The 19,437-nt window shown below is 36.8% G+C and overlaps 1 protein-coding gene across 2 annotated transcripts in view; it reads left to right on the top strand.

The window, feature by feature from the left end:
* Positions 1-19,437, top strand: part of COL5A2 (collagen type V alpha 2 chain) — a 108,938-nt gene that overhangs the window by 78,251 nt on the left and 11,250 nt on the right. For both annotated transcript variants that reach the window (XM_021399319.1, XM_021399320.1), the window contains exons 18-47: positions 539-592; positions 2,324-2,422; positions 2,879-2,923; positions 3,026-3,124; positions 3,413-3,466; positions 4,535-4,642; positions 5,305-5,358; positions 6,056-6,154; positions 6,687-6,740; positions 7,548-7,646; positions 7,756-7,809; positions 7,910-7,963; positions 8,462-8,515; positions 9,089-9,142; positions 9,475-9,519; positions 11,288-11,386; positions 12,079-12,186; positions 12,304-12,357; positions 13,190-13,243; positions 13,361-13,414; positions 14,351-14,404; positions 15,164-15,271; positions 15,378-15,431; positions 15,612-15,665; positions 16,690-16,851; positions 16,964-17,071; positions 18,360-18,467; positions 18,594-18,647; positions 19,003-19,110; positions 19,248-19,301. In XM_021399319.1, coding sequence (XP_021254994.1) covers positions 539-592; positions 2,324-2,422; positions 2,879-2,923; positions 3,026-3,124; positions 3,413-3,466; positions 4,535-4,642; positions 5,305-5,358; positions 6,056-6,154; positions 6,687-6,740; positions 7,548-7,646; positions 7,756-7,809; positions 7,910-7,963; positions 8,462-8,515; positions 9,089-9,142; positions 9,475-9,519; positions 11,288-11,386; positions 12,079-12,186; positions 12,304-12,357; positions 13,190-13,243; positions 13,361-13,414; positions 14,351-14,404; positions 15,164-15,271; positions 15,378-15,431; positions 15,612-15,665; positions 16,690-16,851; positions 16,964-17,071; positions 18,360-18,467; positions 18,594-18,647; positions 19,003-19,110; positions 19,248-19,301 — 2,259 coding nt within the window. The remainder of the gene's footprint in view (positions 1-538; positions 593-2,323; positions 2,423-2,878; positions 2,924-3,025; positions 3,125-3,412; positions 3,467-4,534; positions 4,643-5,304; positions 5,359-6,055; positions 6,155-6,686; positions 6,741-7,547; positions 7,647-7,755; positions 7,810-7,909; positions 7,964-8,461; positions 8,516-9,088; positions 9,143-9,474; positions 9,520-11,287; positions 11,387-12,078; positions 12,187-12,303; positions 12,358-13,189; positions 13,244-13,360; positions 13,415-14,350; positions 14,405-15,163; positions 15,272-15,377; positions 15,432-15,611; positions 15,666-16,689; positions 16,852-16,963; positions 17,072-18,359; positions 18,468-18,593; positions 18,648-19,002; positions 19,111-19,247; positions 19,302-19,437) is intronic.

Raw genomic sequence — 19,437 nt, 5'->3', positions numbered from 1 at the left:
TTTACTATATTTTTACTTGTCATATTGTTCACCTCAAATGCCTAACAACATAACTGTTTTGATGGAGATGTAACTTGCATTTCTTTTCTTTGTAGGTTAGGTTTTTACATTTAAAAGAATTGAAACTCTCCTCTGCTACTTTCTGTCGGAAAAATTGTGATTGCTTAACAACTATCTTTTCCTTACTATACCACAGTAACATGAATGTAGAAAGAGGAAATAAGGCTTTATTAAGAGCTAAAATTGAAAAATGATTATTATAGTAATTGTGAACTGAGCACATTACAATTTGCACATTAATAGCTGAATCAAAGGCTGTAAGTTCGCTTATAATCCAGTAAGTACATTCTTAAAACATCACACCATTATTTCAAAAACACACGTATCACTCAGAAAAATAAAATATATTTTTCTTTTCAAAATATGTTTTATGAGTAAAACTGTACTTAATCTTAGAGTCATACTTACCCACTGTTTAGATACTAATCTGTGTGACCTGAAGAGTGGAATTATAGCTTTGTATGTTCATCTTTTATAGGGTCCCCTTGGCATAACTGGTTCTCCAGGTTTTCCAGGTGCTCCTGGTATGAAGGTAAAAATAAATAAAATTCCCTTTTAGTATGTTTAACAACACAAGTTCATCCTGGAGTCTTTTCTTACCTACCTGTATACAGGTCCCTATGAGTGGCTGTGACATCAATCTTAGTCAAGGCCTTGAGAAAGAAGATAGAAGACAAATAAAGTAACAGAAATTAACACAATTAGGATACTTTTTTTTGCTTTCACTTTTGCTTTCATTAAGGAATGATAACAAGATACTTTTATCCTGCGAACCAAAATCTTGTCCAGTTTATTCAAAGAATAACAAGACATGCTCTGCAAGTTGAGTTGTAACAGTTAGTCTAAGAGAGTATGGAAGCAGTACCTTCTGGTGACCATTTTTGGCCAACAATACTTTTTGAGATGACCTAAACCTGTAAAGAAAGTGCCTGAAACCCCAATAGAGATGCACTGCAACTCACCACCGTAAGCCAAATGATAATTTCAAGTTTTTGTGGTTTTGCATGATTGGGCTGATGTAGAAAACTTGTACTAGCTGCAGTACTGTCTTTGTGGGATTTTCTTCTCTTGTTTTTCAGGAAGACACTCAATTATTTTTTTTTTCCTAGCCTTGAGAATATGTCTGCAAAGAAGATACGAAAGACAACTCATACTCCTTATACTTCTGTCACTTACTCCCCACCCAACTGCTTCTCTTTGTTCCTTTCCAATCCTTAAACACAACATGAAAAATTTATTGAAAAGAATTTTTTTTTCAGTTTGCTAGTAGCCAAATTCAGCAGATGTTTTGTGTTGTGAAGCTGACAACATGCATGAAACGATTTTTTGGAACGGAGTATTAAGATAATATATAAAATTAAATGATAGAGATTTTTAGTGCATAGCTAAGCTGTACTAAATATCAAAATAAATATTTGGAGAAACTTTTAGGTGAAGAATCAATGAAGGCATTTTGAAAAAGAGAACCTATCTTCAAGCTTGTTCATTAGATTAATTAAATTGGAATAGCTGCTTTGAACTTATAAAAGCTAAGCAGACCATATGTTGAAGATGTAGACTTCATTTCTGAAAATGTAATATTAATGGCCATCACTTCCAAAAGGCAAATTTCATTTATAAAAATAGAATTCAAAGTAGATTCCGGGAGGAGTGATTTTGTTGGAGGGTCTGTTCCACTCTTACAAGGCTTTACTGGGAGTAATTGTTTATTCTATTCTACTCTGATCAGCATGACATGTGACTACCAGAGTATTTATCTGTCTATGACTGTATCGTCTATATCTCTATAAAAATACTTTGTTTAATATATACTGTAGTGCTGCCACAGCAACTTGAACTGTGCTGTGCAAAAAAAAAACAACCCAAAAAACAACAAGTGTTCTGTTACTCCTAAATCCCAATCCTTATCTGTTAACAAAGCAAAACAGAACTGTCAGATTACAGATATGGACTAGGATTTTAGACAGAGGTATCTCTCAAAAATATTTGATCTGATTTAGGCCACAGGATGGAGTGCTCCACCTCTATAGAAAGTTTTACTGTATACATTAAGGGAAAATTCTTTTTGTAGTTTTAAATTCTATATACACACAGAAGTAGAATTAGGAAAGTGAGAGTATATTTTAAGGATAATAAGGTATATCAAGATTTTTCTCTTATCAGAATTGTTTTTCTCTTATCAGCTCAGTATTACTCTTGAGTTAGTTTGAAGTGCTACTTTTCAGAGGAAGATAATCCCCGGTTTTCTTTTGTGAAATGTTAGGGAGAAGCAGGTCCAACGGGTCCTCGTGGTCCTGAAGGCCCTCAAGGACAAAGAGGTGAAACAGGTCCACAAGGCCCAGCTGGATCGCAAGGTCTTCCTGTAAGTACATTAAATTGAATTCCTCTCTGCTTAGTATGTCCATGTTACCTGTTTATTGGGGATTTTACCATTCTACTTGGTAGACAGTAAGTTTTGCCCAAAGTACTTTTTTCCCAGAAAAGGAAAGGTGTCATTCATCTGTCTTCTGATTTTGTTCATAACTACTTTCTGTTATTTAATTAAAACAACTTTAAAAAGAGGAAGTTATACAGTATGATACAGTCTCAATCCAATGGATACTTTAAAAATTTAAGATCTTAAAGACTAAAAATCACATTAACTTGTACCCTTTATTACTCATATTTGCATTTGCACTAGTAGATCTTAGGTTAATGTATTTATTTAATAGCCTTTACCGTCTGCTCTCTTAAAGTGTATCAAATAGCTGTCTTCTGCTTTTGTTATCGATATCCTCTTCGAAAAAATTAATTCTAATGATTGGGATGTTATTTCTAGGGTACGGAAGGGACAGATGGCTCTCCAGGTGCTAAAGGCCCAACTGTAAGTAAATGTATCACCTGTTGAAGAAACTTTGTAAGTGGATTTATTTTATTTCCTTATTAGTTTTTTTTTTTTTTTCCTTACTGTTATTTCTGTTTGTAGGGATCTCCAGGCACTGGAGGCCCCCCTGGCTTATTAGGTCCACCTGGTTCCCCCGGACCACAAGGCAGTACTGGCCCACCTGGTATTCGAGGGCAGCCGGTAATGATGTATTTTTTTTTTTGTGGAAATTATGATATCTAGCAAATGTGTCACTCTATGAAACTAAAACATTGACTGGCAGTGAGGTGCCTTTAAATTAGCAGAATGGTAAGGAGTATGCTGAGAATGAGATCTTGTAAGTCTTCCGTGAGTTTGAAATAATGTAATTGCTTTCTTAGAGGTCTAAGAAGGAAAAGGGTCTACTTCTATTTCATAGCATAATCCAAAATAAAAGAATGACTTGCACAGTTTTAACTTCATACATGTTAATTATGTGTTTGCTTTCAGGGAGACCCCGGTGTTCCAGGTTTCAAGGGAGAAGCAGGACCCAAAGGTGAACCAGTAAGTCTCCATGCTTTGTAAGATGAAAAGGAATCGCAAAGGCTTGTATGCATATTTTGAATAGACTTAAATTTTAAGACATTTCAGATGTTATTTTTCATTATTACTTTCGTTTGTCAAATTATTATTATTATGGAAGACAAGCCGCAGTGAACTTAGCTAGACAGTATAAAGAATGAATGACAAAACAGTTCCTTTGATGTTATAAATCACCTTTCTGTGTAGGCCTTATAAGCCTGAACTCAGACAGAAACCAATTAGTACATTTGCTCAGGATTCTGTAGTGCTCAGAGTGACTTTGTTCCAGTTTCTCCATCTCAGGAGAAATGGATCCTGTATGTTTCTAGGCATTTGAAATCGCTCAGATCTGCGTGCTAATCATAAGAACAAAATCTTTTTAAAAACTATACATTTAATACATTCTATGCAGGTGTGTGTATATTGATATAAATATTAAAATAATAGAAATGTTTATGTAATTGTATGGCATGAATAGCTGTTTATCACACAGCTAATATTGGAGAAGTATTCTTTGGAAACCTGGCTACTTTCATGCTTTAACTGTATGAATTTTGGGGAAAAAAGTGGTTCTACAGAGCTGGGGACAATTTGTCTTGTCTATCTTTAGTTTTTCTTTTTCAGTAGTTTAAGTGATCACATAAAAACTGATGAAACTGTGCAGATAAAATAATGGTTTCCTTACCAATGCCTGGATTCTCATTTCTTTGAAAATTTCTTCAAGAATCGAATTGATTTTTAGTTCTTTATTGCTTGTTCAATTTATGATAATGAATAAAATGACATAGTAGTACATCTGAGCAAATAGGTGTTTTTAATAACCACTGTAGTGCCAAACTACAGAGTTGGAGTTTATTCATATTGCCCATCTTACTGAGGTATTTGTTCATAAATACAAAAAAAGAGAAAAGCTGATTCAAAACCTAACTATATTTTCTTTCCTCCTTAATTTAGAAAAATGTTTATGATATTTAGAAGATAGTCTGTTTCAATATGCTTGAGGAGTGGTAAGCTTAACAAGGAATTTTTACAAAATTTAACTTTCAACAGGGCCCACAAGGTCCCCAGGGTCCCATTGGCCCCATAGGTGAAGAAGGGAAAAGAGGCCCTCGAGGTGATCCTGGGTCAGTGGGTCCACCAGGCCCTGTTGGAGAGAGGGTAAGTGATCCAGAAGAATAGTGTCTTGTGAGAGATAAACTGGCAAGTAGAAAACTTGTCATCAAGACCTAATCACAGATTTTCTTATGCTTTGATTGTGGGTATGATCAGACTTTATTTTCCTAACAGTATCAAATAATGACAACAACTTGATTCTGTACCAGATTAGTGATTTCAGGGTGCTGTCTTCTGTGATAGACCATAATCTCTTCGAAAATTATACTCTGAAGCTCAGGATCTAAAAATATGGCATGATATTTTTTGAATTGATCTTACTTCTGATTATTATTTTATGAGGAAAGAAATCTGTGGTACTATGCATTACTTTTGCAGTGGATATTTCAATTCATGGATTCATGAAACAGTATAACATGGTAACAAATGTTAGAGATATGATGAGCTCATCTGCAGATGATGTACTTAAGCCCTGTACAAATGGTCATCCATTTTTGAATTATGCTGTTCAGCATGCATGAATAAAACACTGATATTTTCAGTGCTTGAAGTGGACAAAAAAATCCCAAATTTATACTGCTGAAGAAAATTGCAAGGAAATAAATGGAATCCTCAAACTAGAACTCAAATTCTTTGTTTGCAATAAGTTATGCAATAAATAAATAAATAAATAAAGTCAATAATCTTGTATCTATGACTTTTCCCAGGGTGCTCCTGGGAATCGTGGTTTTCCAGGTTCTGATGGCTTGCCTGGACCAAAGGTAAACAAAATAAGTGTTTTCATAAATGCATATATAGAGAGTAAGTGTTCCATTAAAAACATGCTTCTGGGCAAATGGGCAGGTCCTTAAAATTACCAGAAGTAGACCAAAAAGGAATTGAAAAATGTCAAAAAGTGGTTGGAAGGTTTTCAGACTAAAATTTTATGAGAAATCACTTTCAATTCCTGTGCTGTTCAACTTTCATTTGATGTGCTGGAGTTAATGGTCCCTCAATCTCATAAGAGAATAGATAGAAAACACTGACTTGTTTGTAATACTATATTGTTATATATGTAGTTCCATAGAATGCAACTGTTTGAAAAATTGCCTTTTTTGGTGTATCTTCATATGTAGTTCTGACTTCTCTTGAACAGATCAGTTTATCTGTCTTTGGCTTTCTAAAGTGCTGCAACACTTGTAGTGAGTCAATGCCCTGCATGTTTGTCTAGTGTTTCTCATAATTCCTGACTTCTTGGTAAAAAAAGGAAATACAGGGATTATAAAGTCCTTCCATAAGCTTGCTTTATGGAAGAGGCAACTTAATAGCAATTTGGAAAGCAGCAGTAATAATAGAATTATTGATGTTTTGGGACTCTGTTCACAAAAATATATCTTAAATTGAAGATATCTATTTTATTTAGCTTTCTCACTGTGACTATTCTATGTGTTAACTAATAGCTTATTGATATCTCTGTAGGGTGCCCAAGGAGAGCGTGGTCCAGCAGGTTCTTCTGGTCCTAAAGGAGGTCAGGGAGATCCTGGGCGTCCTGGTGAGCCTGGACTCCCCGGTGCAAGGGTAAGTAACTAATAGCAGTACGCTATAAACCATGATATATATCATTTTCAAAAGGTGAGAGTACACTCTACAAAATTAAGTAGCTGCTGTTACAAGGATGGACCTATTTCAGTGGGGCACCTTAGAAGCTGAAGGCCAGAATACCTGGTTGTTGTTTTTTTTTTCTGCTGATGTTAGAAGGCACAGGTTCCGTTTGTCTCTGAAAGAAGATACCTGATTTAGATACCTGATTTAGACTGGCTAACGCAACTGGAGGATGTAACCCTGTGGGAAGTTTGAGAGCTGTAAAAGCAATGAAAGGGGGAATAGGAAAGGGAAGATCAAAGATAGGGATGAAACTGTAAAGTACTTTAAAGATATGGATGAGGACTTTGGATAGGGAGAAGAAAATCATGTGAAGAGTATCTTGATGGTTTTATCATGGTAGTAACTGAGCATATCTTCTGGGTTTATTTACATTTTTCTTGTATTTCCCTTATATCGTTATAGAATTATATGCACAATTTAACACCAATATTATTCCCATTTTTAGGGTTTGACAGGAAACCCAGGTGTTCAAGGCCCTGAAGGAAAACTCGGCCCCTTGGTAAGTGGCAGCTGGTCGTCTGAGCTGATGTCACAGTGGTTTGGAGATCCCAACTCATTGAAATTACTTGTATTTACTCCATTTTTCTTGATTTCTGAAAGTTCACCTTCTCTTTTAAGTGTTAAGCTCGAATTCCTAACTCGAGATGCAGAGCAGTTAATGTTCCTATAATTTTGTCTGTTGTTTACAGCAGTGTCTGTGGTTTAGCAGCTGCTGCAATATTTTCTAAGTGTCTCTTTTTTGAGGGGGACAGTAAAATATTTGTACATAATGGCTCAGTGTTAGTAATTAGATCATATTTGTTTAATTCCAGCTGTCTGGCTGTAGCTCTATTTTAAATACACTCTGATAACTGTTAGCACAAAATGAGGCTAGTGTTATTCTATATACTTAAACAGTATAAGATAACCAAGTACTTTACTCCCTGCTATATTCACCAACTTTAAAATGAAAAATTCTAGCACCAAGAGCCTTTTTTTAGGTAGGATTATTTGTATTATGTTGGAAAGCCAATTGTCTTTGTTTCTGACGACTTTGTTTCTCTACGACTCCTGAGAAACAGTATGGGTTCAATCACTGAGCTGTGACACAAATGTATCCTGTATTTAAATTTCATTTAACACAATTATTTTGCTGAAGAAAAAAATACAAATATCTAGTCACTTCAAGGTTGTTCTCAAATTCAGTTAGAACTGTTTTTCACTAGTACCACTGACAGTCATTTTCTAGAGGTTAATAGGCTCAAATGAATAAGTATTTTTTTTTTTTAATCTAATGCAGAAAACACTTTTTCTCTGTTTTCTCCAGGGTGCCCCTGGAGAAGATGGACGTCCTGGTCCTGCAGGTTCAATAGGAATTAGAGGTCAGCCAGGCAGTATGGGCCTTTCTGGGCCAAAGGGTAGTAGTGTGAGTATGACACCTAGTACCCAAGATCTGCTTAACTTTAAACATTTGCATACATGTTAATGGCCAAGAGCAATATGTAAAAATAATCATTTTTCTTCCTGCAAACTAGGGTGATCCTGGTAAACCTGGAGAAGCAGGAAACGCAGGTGTCCCAGGACAAAGAGTGAGTGTGACTGTTGCCATTTTCAGTGATTACAGAAAGTATGCATTTCTGTTATGTACGTTCACTATACAAAGCTTTTTCCTATGTCATTTTTATTTAGGGAGCTCCTGGCAAAGATGGTGAAGTTGGTCCTTCTGGTCCGGTTGGCCCACCAGTAAGTCAATTTTTTCAACACTGTCTGCTTACCTGCCTGTCTCTCCATCCCTTCCTTGATCTTTCTGCCTCTATGGTTTTTTTGTCTTCACACCAGCTGATTCCAAACAAGGATTACAATAACGCTAAAAGAAATCCTAGGAAAACTGGGAATTTTATATCGAACACATATGTATCAGTAATACAATTTCTTTTATGGCAATTATAAAATTAAAAAAAAAACAGTGTAAAGGTCAAATTTTTTTTATAGTTCATTTTTCTAGCTTCTTGGTTTCAGTGGAACTGAGTGTATTGCCTTTAGCACAGAATTCTGGGTGAGAATCTTAAATATACAATAAGATATATCTTATCTCCTTATTTTAGATAGGATATATTTGGTCTGCTGTAAGTAAAAACGTACAATAAACAAATACATAATTGAAAAAAAATGAATATTCAGAGAGAAGGAAAATTCCTTCACTGTTCCTCTGATCTACACTTATTACTTCCTTTTGTGCAGGGTCTGGCAGGAGAAAGGGGAGAACAAGGCCCTCCAGGTCCTACAGGGTTTCAGGTATGTGTATTAATTTTTGTAAGAAAAAAAATAAACAGCTATGTCTCTATCAAATTAAGTTAGGAATTCAATCAAAAGATGTTTACCAAAACACAGCTTGAGAATTGATGGCAATAATATGTAGAATAATTACTGATATGTTGCTTTTATATCAGCTGTACAGTAAACTTCACTGGAAGAGGCTTAAGTGGCAGTTCTGTATCCACTGACAAAAAAAAAAAAAAAAAAAAACCTTTCCGTTTTTCAGCTGGAGATTTTCCAAAGATGTTCCAAATATGGAGCAAAAGGATTGTTTTGATAATGAAATGTTAATTAAGTCAATCTATTTATAGATAACATCATTTTTAAAGCTGACATGCAAATGTCTGACAAATGTTAAAGAAGAGATGCCATTTCATTTAGAGTGGGAAAACACTTTTCAGTATTCATGTAACTATTTTGCTTGGGGATTTCTAAGGGCATAATCTTGTACTGTATGCAATATATTCGTATTATTGGTGTCTTAAATCTGAGCTTAAATATCTTTTCATGTTTTATTAAAACCATATTTTATTTTTACTTATTTTTTTACAGGGCTTACCTGGGCCACCGGGTCCTCCAGGTGAAGGAGGAAAGCCAGGTGATCAGGTAATTTCTGTATAATTTTACAAGAAATCACTTTGTAAGGTAGCCTTATCTTTTCTCCTCTTTATAATTTAATTTCCCACTCTGTTTCAAAATATTTACTGATGTAGCCTATAAGCTGTCTGTGAGGACTGCTTTTGGATAACCTAATTACTAGAATATGGCTATCTTATTGTTCTTGGTTGGAAAATCTTCTCTTGTCCCGCACAGATAGTATTCAGAACTAGTCATCTGCATTCACAGTACTTTGGAAATAAAAATGATTATCTCTAATTTTCACAGCTATAAGACTATGAATATGCTTTCATCCTAATGGTGAGCTCTCTTCTGCATAGGGTGTTCCTGGAGATCCTGGAGTTGTTGGTCCATTGGGCCCCAGGGTAAGTATTTTCCTTCAGAAGTATTCGTAACCATTTTCTGAGGTTGAAAGTTGATGCACTACGTGAACTTTGACAGCCAAAATGAATGTTTTGTCTTTTTTGCCCCCAATAAAATAATTGTAAGCATGGATATATTTAAAGGTGATGTGTTTTATATAAAACTGACCACCTTTAATAGTTTAATTGCTCATGAAGTAGTGTTAATCAATATCTGCTAAGTGAACAGATGTGACTATGTAAACTATGTGGTTTATAGTCTGTAAAAAGACTCTATTTTGCTGAGCAATATTCTGCATTGCGTCCCTTTAACAATAAAAAGCATAATGCTGGTTTTTGTTTCATCAGTTCTCCTACGTAGGTTGCTCTGAATGTAATGCTTCCGATTTATTTATGTTGAAACTAAAACAGATACAGAATACACAAACACTATTTGAAAGGGCAAATTCTCAGCTACAAAATACTGTTCTTCAACATAGCCACCACCATTTGCTATGCATTTTCTGCAGCAATGAACAAGAGCTTTTATGCAGCACTCATAAATCTGTACCAGCGGAGGTGATCCACTGTTTCACAGCTGTAGGACGGCATTGTTGCTAAGAAAATGGATGTCATGGGCAACATCTTTCCTTGGCCACAACAGATGGAAGTCAGAAGGCACCAAATCAAGTCTATGTAGTGGGTGTGGTAGGACAGTCCAGTCAAGACTGTCAATGTGCTCCACAGTCTTCTTGCTGGTATGGGGCCTGGTGTTATTGTATTACAAGAGAAAGCTTGTCATCTTCTCAGATCTGACTCTGAAAGTTTGAGCCTTCAGCTTAGTCAGCATCATGATGTAGTGGTCAGAGTTGATGGTTTGTCAGGGTTCCAGAAAATCCAAAAAATCCCCTTTCTTATTCCAAAAGACAATGGACATCACTTTAGCCACTGAGCACTGCATCTTGAACTTATTATTCAATGGGGAATTCACGTAATCGCTCCATGGACTGCTGTTTTGACTCTGGCTCATAGTGATGACACGACATCTCATCACTGGTGATAATGCAATCCAGGAAACTGTCACCATCAGTCTTGTATTGGTTCAGTAGGTCCTGACAAACTTCCATACGGTGTTCTTTGTGTTCCTGTGCGTGTTTGTGGGAACCACCTGACATAAACTTTGCAATATTCCAATGTTATCACCATTGTTTCCAATGCACTGAAACTGATGTTCAGCTCTGTACACAGTTCCCTGGTCATAGTCCTCTGATTGGCACAGATTAAGATGCTCTTCATTTCATGGTATGAAAATGCATGGGTGTCCAGAACATGGCTTATCTTTCACGTCACTGTTGTCACTGCAGAAACACACCACCCACTGCCTCACTGTGCCCACATCCATTGTTTGTTCTCCACAAACATTCAGGAGGCATCAATGCCCATTTTTTCCACATGGAGGAATTCAGTGACATACCTTTGCTTCATCTGTACTTGCGCATCAGATGCCGTTCTGTCAGACTGCCCCTCTGCTGCCATCTGCCTCACGGCAACAAAATGTAATCGAATATTTGTGGAAAGGTTCAATCTCTACTGCTATACCACCAACATCCACCTCCGACACTGTGGGCTAATGTAATGAAATAGGAGGCATTACTTTTGGAGCATCCTTCGTAGAATTAGTTTACAGGCTCTTTTTTTAAGTAGTAGTTCTGTGCTCATAGTGTACTTATGTTTTTTTGCTATCAGAATTGTGCCCTAACTAGTAAATAAGTGACAGTTATCCATTTTATAGGGAGAACGTGGCAATCCGGGGGAACGGGGAGAGCCAGGTGCGTCCGGACTTCCAGGTGAAAAGGGTATGGCTGGAGGTCATGGTCCTGATGGTCCAAAGGTAAGCTACAATGAGATTTGTGTTGCTGCAGTAATGTCTTGTGTAATTGTTTTTCACAAGGGCATCAGAGAGATATTTGTGTGTACTTCTCATTAGATCAGGACAAAGCCATTTCTAAACTACAAAAAGAAAGTCTAACAATGGCTCTGTTTTAAGAACTATGTCAGTTTACATTAAGAGAGTTGGCAGTGTTGAATGTTTAAAAATAAACGCTGAAAATTGCACATCTTTTCTTCACCTGCAGTTGATTTAATTGGGCCTTGGAAGATCACACCAGTTACGTGAAATCTGTAATAGATGTAAACTGTGAGAAACAAAGCATAAATAAAACATCTCTGCCCCTTGCTGCTTCTACCTGCTGCTACTTTGTGTAATAAACTGATGTAGCATCAAGGTCAAGACAGAGCTCAACAGCTCAAGCTTCTTTTTTTGCCTGTTCTGGTCACCAGTATGCGCTGGTATGATTACGTACTAATGCATTTGGAAGGACTGTGGTATTACAACTGAATTTCCTGAGGAACACAATGGGAAATGAGAAGTATTTGGACAAGAATAAGTTCCAAATTTAAGAGAAAATTATTACTTAAAACTCTACCCCAGAGACTTCAATACACGCACAGTATGTTCGGCAGCCTAGAGACGAAGATACTCCTCAGATGAATAGAAAATAACTTGCACTTTATTCATTTCAGGGAAGCCCAGGCCCTAGTGGGACACCTGGTGATCCAGGCCCACCAGGTCTTCAAGGTATGCCTGGAGAAAGGGGGATTGCTGGCACTCCTGGTCCGAAGGGTGACAGAGTAAGTATTCCTGTTGTGCCAAGTAGATTCACCTGTCTCTTAATATTGCATTTATGCAATAGTATGAACTATTCAGCATTCAGTGTCATAAGTTAGACTTTCTGGGTTTTTTTGTAGGGCGGCATAGGTGAGAAAGGTGCTGAAGGTACTGCTGGCAATGATGGGGCAAGAGTAAGTAAATCTGTAACTCTTTTTAATATCTGCTCTCCACACAGCAGTTTGTTTACTGTGTTAGGGGTACTCACTTCAAAGTTAAACTGTAATCAACTTGGAGATATGATGAGTTGATGCATTTCCTCTGATGCTTCAAATCTGGTCAACTCTGCACAATATTCTTGTATCTCTGTTTTAAGTCCATGTTTTGTATAGTAGATAATTGGAGTTAAGATTTTAATGGTAAAGATTCCCAGAAGTAATGTGTTAATTTGAGATTTTAAATACACAAGGAAGTAAAAGTGTTAGTGCTGTAGGGTCATCAAGTATAGTTCATCAGTTTGGATAAAGAGATTGGAACTTATTTGCCTAACTACCACAGGAAAAGAGAAAGTACACTTTAGAGGAGTGTGCAAGATGTTTATGAGTCTTCCAAAGTTAATGATAGATGCTTTAAAATAAAGCATAAATGACTAGCATAAAAGATATTGAAATATTCTGTGCTAAGTGGGTAAAAAAGGACTTAAATTCTTCCTGAGAATGCAAAATAAAGCCAGGTTTGTTGTTCTTATTTTTATCATTGGCCTTATTCATAAATGGTGCAAAGAAGAAGTTGAAGCTGGAGAAGAAACAGAGAATGAAGGAAAGCCAGACTATTAAGATACAGGATTTTGGTCACTGTGAAAGGAAATGCAAGTAAATTTTAGATATAGAAGACCCAATAAGTTTTTGGACATAAAGAAGAATTTGAAGGAAAGAAGAGATTATGGAAATAGTATTTTATCAGAGGTTTTGAAATAACGATTTTGAATCATCACTTTTCTAACTTCCTTCTTAATTTGTTCAAAAGGGTCTTCCTGGTCCAATTGGCCCAATGGGTCCAGCAGGTCCCACTGGAGAAAAGGTAAACAGATTTTTATGCCATTCCCTGCTCAAGTTTCTTAATATCATCATGCTTTATTGGCATTTTTGCTACTCATCAGATAAGTTACTGGGATCTAACTTCAAATTTTATTTTAAGGGTGAACCGGGTCCTCGAGGTCTAGTTGGTCCTCCTGGTTCTCGTGGAAACCCTGTAAGTAAATGTTTGTTTTTTACCTGAAATGAGTTAATAAATATTACAAATATCTAACTCTGATCTAAGCTTCAGACATTTGTATCATTTGCTGGTATAGTTTCCTGGTTTCTTTTAAAAGTGTGCTTCTTTTAAAAGTGTGTTCTTTTAAAAGTTTCTTTTTTAAAAGTCCTTTTAAAAGTGCGCCCATTCCAGATATTACTGTATTAAAATTATTTAGATGGACAAAGCACAGAGATCTATCTTAATTCATCCAAGTGTGTTAATTCTTTTCATCTATTCTTCCATTTGTGATTTTAGAGATCTTGCTAGTTGGCTTGGATGACTAAGGAGTTAGAAGCTCAGCCCTTCTAGATTCTTCATATCAATTGGAATTCATTATGTCTCTGTCATAAATCAGAACAATCTCAATTCTAGTATAAATTGAAACAGCTTCCACCCCTCTGGGGAATGCTGGAGCTTGGCAGCCTTCAACTCCTCCCTTTCCAAACAAATGTTATGTGAAAAGCTCAGCTGAAGAAGTTCATGGCCCATTCTGACCTTGTAGAAGAATATATCTTTGAATTAATGGTGTTTTTGTCCTCAGATGTATCTGTTTGGAATGGTAGGTTCTTTAGAATGTGTTATTAGCTGATCCTGATACTACTGGAAGTGGCTGTGAGCAGAATTCCTCCTATTGTTGTTCTACCGTTTGCATATGTCTTTTGTCTCTAAATTCCAAAAGTCTATGTAGTCTTGACTACGTGGTAGGCCTTAGCATCATAGTTAACATCTTTTATTGTGAGATTAAATGATCATTTGATTCTGATTAAAAAATAAAGAATATGATCACACAAGAGTAAACAGCTTGTTTTCTTCTTCATTTATGTGCAAAAATTACTGCATATGGACAGACACTTATTTTATGTACAATTACTCTTTTTTTTTTTTGACCAGGGTTCCCGAGGAGAAAATGGCCCAACTGGTGCTGTTGGTTTTGCTGGTCCTCCGGTATGTGTTTTGTAACACTGAGTTTCTTTTAGTCATGCTTTGACTTAATTAGTTTCTTTCATTATGAATAATACTGCAGTGTTTTGGAACATGAGTCACATTTTTGTTGGAAAAAGATCTGCTTCTTTTTCCCATCATTATATGAAGTAGTGGAGAGGGCCAATGAATACCCTAGACAGTTGAAAAATAGTGTTTTTGATAAGATGATGTAATTTTTCACTGGATTTCATATCTTCATGAATACACTAAATTGTTCCTTTGAGATTGTAAAGTGTCATCTACTGAAAGTAGCTAAGGTTTACTCTATGACTAGTAGAGGATAGTATGAATTGGTGGAACAAATAGAAAATTTGTCAGATTTTCAGTGAATACTTTCCCTCACAAGGAATTAGGTGCCTGCTTTCCCTGATGGGAAGACTGGAGAAGAGAATACTGGTTCAGTTTCTTTTAGATATCTAACAGGTGCTGAGGAAAATATAAAATCTAAAGAAATGAAAAATATTAATTAGAAAATATTTTCAATGGAAATACTGACTTCACTGAGTTTTCAGAAAACCATATCTGTCATATTCTGCAGACTGTGATGAATGGTTACAGTTCCCTTGAATTTACCTATTGAGCAAATGCACTGCTTTGTGGGTTGATTTGTTTTTCTGTTATATTTTGCCTTCTAGGTGTTCTCTACAAAGTGACTTGTTAGGTTAGAAGGATGTAGTATTCTCTGATCTGGTGCCTCTTCTATAATTTGATTTCTTATAGGGCCCTGATGGTCAGCCGGGTGTGAAAGGTGAACCTGGGGAACCTGGACAGAAAGGAGATGCTGGATCTCCAGGACCACAGGGGCTTGCTGGATCTCCTGGTCCACCAGTACGTACAAATAACATCATCAGAGAGTAGTGGCATAGGTTGATCCTGCTTAATTAAGGTGTTCTGAGTGTTCTCTATCTCCCCTCTCTTTTTCCTTTTCTCTTAGGGTCCTTCAGGTGTTCCTGGTCTAAAAGGTGGTCGGGGAACTCAGGGTCCTCCTGTAAGTAGATTTTATTTTTTGTGAGGTAACTGTAGACAATCGAATAAAACTTAATGCAATATGTGTGCAATTCCTTATCTCAGCTTGTATTTTGCTGTTTCACCAACTTGGTTAAGAACATTTTAGGTAACTTCAGTGCTGTTTTTCTTTTTGTAAAGTTCATGTCAAAATGGTTTTTAGGGTGCTACTGGATTCCCAGGATCTGCTGGAAGAGTTGGACCTCCAGGACCTACAGTAAGTCTATTGACATTTTAGTAATAGTTAGATACTGTAATCCAGCCACTGATAAAATAGGAAGCATGAAGCGATGTTTACCATGTGATGCTATGGAAGAGAGCAGTTTGTCAACACTGGCTTCTGTGACTGTGTATTTACATCTTACTTTACTAAACAAAACTTATTAATCTTGCAACTGATCTGCTGTGTCCAAATTAGTGCAAGACTTCACTGGATTAAGTCATCTTTAGTTAGGTTTTGAGTTAGCTTCTCAAACTACTCTGCTGAGTTAACAAAATGACAATTTTATCTTCCCCCGCCTTTTTGTTCTTCTTCTTTATACTCTTCAGTGGTGACTGAGGTTACGAGAGTTTTTGGGGAAAAAAAAAAGGCCTCTACTAGTTTATCTCATCAGTGGAGTTACTCATGAGATGCATTAAAATTAAACAAAAACACAAAAACCAAAATCTCATGTCTAAACACTTTTAGAAACTCTCTTGTAAAAAGTAAACTTAACTGTGGTTCAACAATTGAAGATTCAACTTCAGAGAGATTTTTGTACGAAATAAATTGTAGTCATAGTAAGTTTATGTAAAGGTGAAATTTACGGAAAACATAATATGAATGTGATACCTTTAAAGGTATTTGAGAAATGAATGAAGGTCTGTGACGGCACTCCTTTAGACCACATGAATGAAAACACTGAATATGAACAGGTGCTTGATATTAGAAAGAATGGCCAGAGAAAGTTTTAGCAGTAGCTGTATAGTAGAAATTAAAAAATAAAAAGCCTCTTCTAAAGGAGGGATTTGAAATTGTAATGGGATGAGAAAGAAACCTAGAGCTGGGACATAATTTTAAAATCCGGGGAGTCCAGCACCACTGTAAATGAGATTATACTACCTCTGGGCTCTCTGTCACACGTTGTTCCTCCCTGAGTGCATATTTATAGTTAATTAAAAAAAAAAACCAACAGTCCTTGGTGTTTATTTGTCCTGATTAGAAAAAAGTCCATTGTAATGAAGCTTTAAAATCTTATTAGGGAGCTCCAGGGCCTGCTGGGCCTATTGGCGAGCCAGGAAAAGAAGGTCCCCCAGGTCTTCGTGGTGATCCTGGTTCTCATGGTCGTGTGGGTGATCGAGGACCAGCTGGGCCCCCTGGTGGTCCTGGAGACAAGGGTGATGCAGGGGAAGACGGGCAGCCGGTATGTCCTTGTTCATGTCATTGTATCTCCCCAGACTAACTCTAGGTTTGGTCTTGTTATATTATTGCTATGGAAGTGATGGTAACATCATTTTATCCCTTGTGCATTTCAGGGACCAGATGGCCCCCCAGGTCCAGCAGGAACTACTGGTCAAAGAGGTATTGTGGGTATGCCAGGACAGCGAGGGGAAAGAGGCATGCCAGGACTGCCAGGTCCTGCAGTAAGTAATGACCAAACTGATATACCAACCTTGAATATTCTCATTGTCTTTGTGAGATTGAGAGCATAGTGCACCACAACGTGAAAACTGGAAAACATCAGTTCCTGGAGTGAATGTAGAGAGAATAGAAAATAACTAACTCTCATAGAAGCGTATAAGGTGGGAGATTTTATTTCTGATTTATTGGATGATTTGAACCAGCATCAAGAATAAGTGGGTTTATATGCTAAGGCATCTGGTTCAAATGTCCTTATTTGACTTCAAACTAGATCTTTGGGGAAAAAAAAAAAAAACAAAACAAAAAACCACAACACCCCAGACTGTTCATTTAGGTGCCCAAAAGTCACTTGAATGTGAGTAAATGTTCTGTAACTGCTATTTCATAAATTGCAAACTACAGTATTCCAAATTGCCATTTGTGTTCTTTATTTCATTGTGGTATTTAGAGGTATTTATTAGAAAGCCTAATTATCCAGGAGACAAAGACATTAAATAAAATATCAATAGAAATGATAGTATGGAAGTTCTGTCACTAGTGCTGGATCCATAAAGTCACTTTATAGTTTGACAGGCAGGAATTATTCCAGGCTAAAAAAAAAAATAATACATTGATGTTAATTACTTCAAAGTTCATTGCATTTTCCCAGTGTTGGGAAGACAGCCATCAGACATTAACAAAGAAAGTGTATACTAGAGAGCTGCTACTAGACAGATTGACTTCTAGTAAAGCTTTTAGTCAATGTTAGTCTATTCAAAAGTGACTAACACAAATAAATTGCTTAAAAACATGCAGAATATTAAATATTATTCAAAATCTATTAGAATACTATAATGTGATGGAAAGCACAGTGACAGTAGTGGGGTGGCAAAGTCGTAAGCTGTAGCAAGTGAGGATATGCCCAAATGCAGTAGCAGTGGGCACAGAAGCAAAGGAAAGAATCTGCTTACCCTTTAAATCCCCTACAGGGATATCCGGTAAGATACCCTTGCCTTCACTGCCAACACTTAAATGAAGGGGGGGCTCCTGGTTCCACCCCTTCCAGTCACTCAGGTGTGTTGCATGCAGCTGAGCTCGCCTAGTTTGGCCCTGCCTTCCCACCAGGTGCTCCATCACTGGTTAAGGCTATGACTTAGCATTTCCACTACAAATCTTTTCTTAATTTTCAGTTTTAGGAAGACAAAAAAGTTTAGGGTACTTCAGATTCATGAGCAATGCTTTATAGGAATTATTTTTCTTGTGCTTTCTTCTTTCAGTGATTAAAATGCTGGTATTTCTCATCTCTTTTAGGGTACGCCAGGAAAACAAGGTCCCACAGGGCCACCAGGTGATAAAGGTCCCCCAGGACCTATAGGCCAGTCAGGTGCCACTGGACCCGTAGGGGAAGCTGGTCCAGAAGTAAGTATTAGAGCCTAGTAATATGCAGGAAGAAACAAAACAACAGAAAGATAACTTTCTAGTTCTTCTTGTAGAAATGTGAGATTATAGAGCTAATCAATGGCCATATATGTTTCATAACTCTAGGGACCTGCTGGTAATGATGGTACTCCAGGACGAGATGGAGCTGTTGGAGAACGTGTAAGAATAAGTTGTTTTCTTTAAATCTGTAAATCTCCATTTTATTATTGTTTTTTTTAATGGATTGTTTTCTTCATTCAGTTAACTGGAATGAAGAATTTGCTTTAAAAGTATATTACAGCTTTGAGTAAGAAGCTCTCAAAATTGAGGAAACCTGGCTTAGAACGCCTGTCCCTGGAAACTCAGACTTGAGTTCTTACAGAATGAATATCTTCGTAGACTGCCATTGTGAGAAAGTAGATTAGGAATGCTTATGTCTTATTGCTTAGGGGAGAATACATTAAGAATGCTATTTTATTGCTTTGGTCTACTTCTGTTCTCTTCAGATAAATAATATTGAAATTATGTTTTGCAGGGTGATCGTGGTGAACCTGGCCCTGCAGGCTTACCAGGTTCACCAGGAGGTCCTGGAACTCCAGGTCCTGTTGGCCCTCCAGGAGATGCAGGTCAAAGAGGTGAAACTGTAAGTGTGACTTTTTTGTTTGTTTTGTTTTTAATAATTTGTTACATACATATATGTATGCATATGTGTATGTACATATAATATTGTGTCTACTTTTGTGGGTTGATTCACGTGTCCTCTCTGTGCAATTTTTGTAGGGTTCTCGAGGGCCAATGGGTCCCCCAGGCCGTGCGGGAAAAAGAGGTTTGCCTGTAAGTTTTCCATGGTCTCTATGATTTTATCTGAGATACTTTTAACAGGACAGTGCATGAGAAAAAGTGCCCAAATCAGAATACTGAGCAAAGCTTAAACACTAAGTGTTTGTTTCCACATGCTTTGAAATCTCTT

This window comes from Numida meleagris, chromosome 5, assembly GCF_002078875.1.
Source record: "Numida meleagris isolate 19003 breed g44 Domestic line chromosome 5, NumMel1.0, whole genome shotgun sequence".
Taxonomy (NCBI): domain Eukaryota; kingdom Metazoa; phylum Chordata; class Aves; order Galliformes; family Numididae; genus Numida; species Numida meleagris.
The sequence above is the reverse complement of the archived record's forward strand: the minus strand, read 5'-3'. Positions and strand labels throughout refer to the sequence as shown.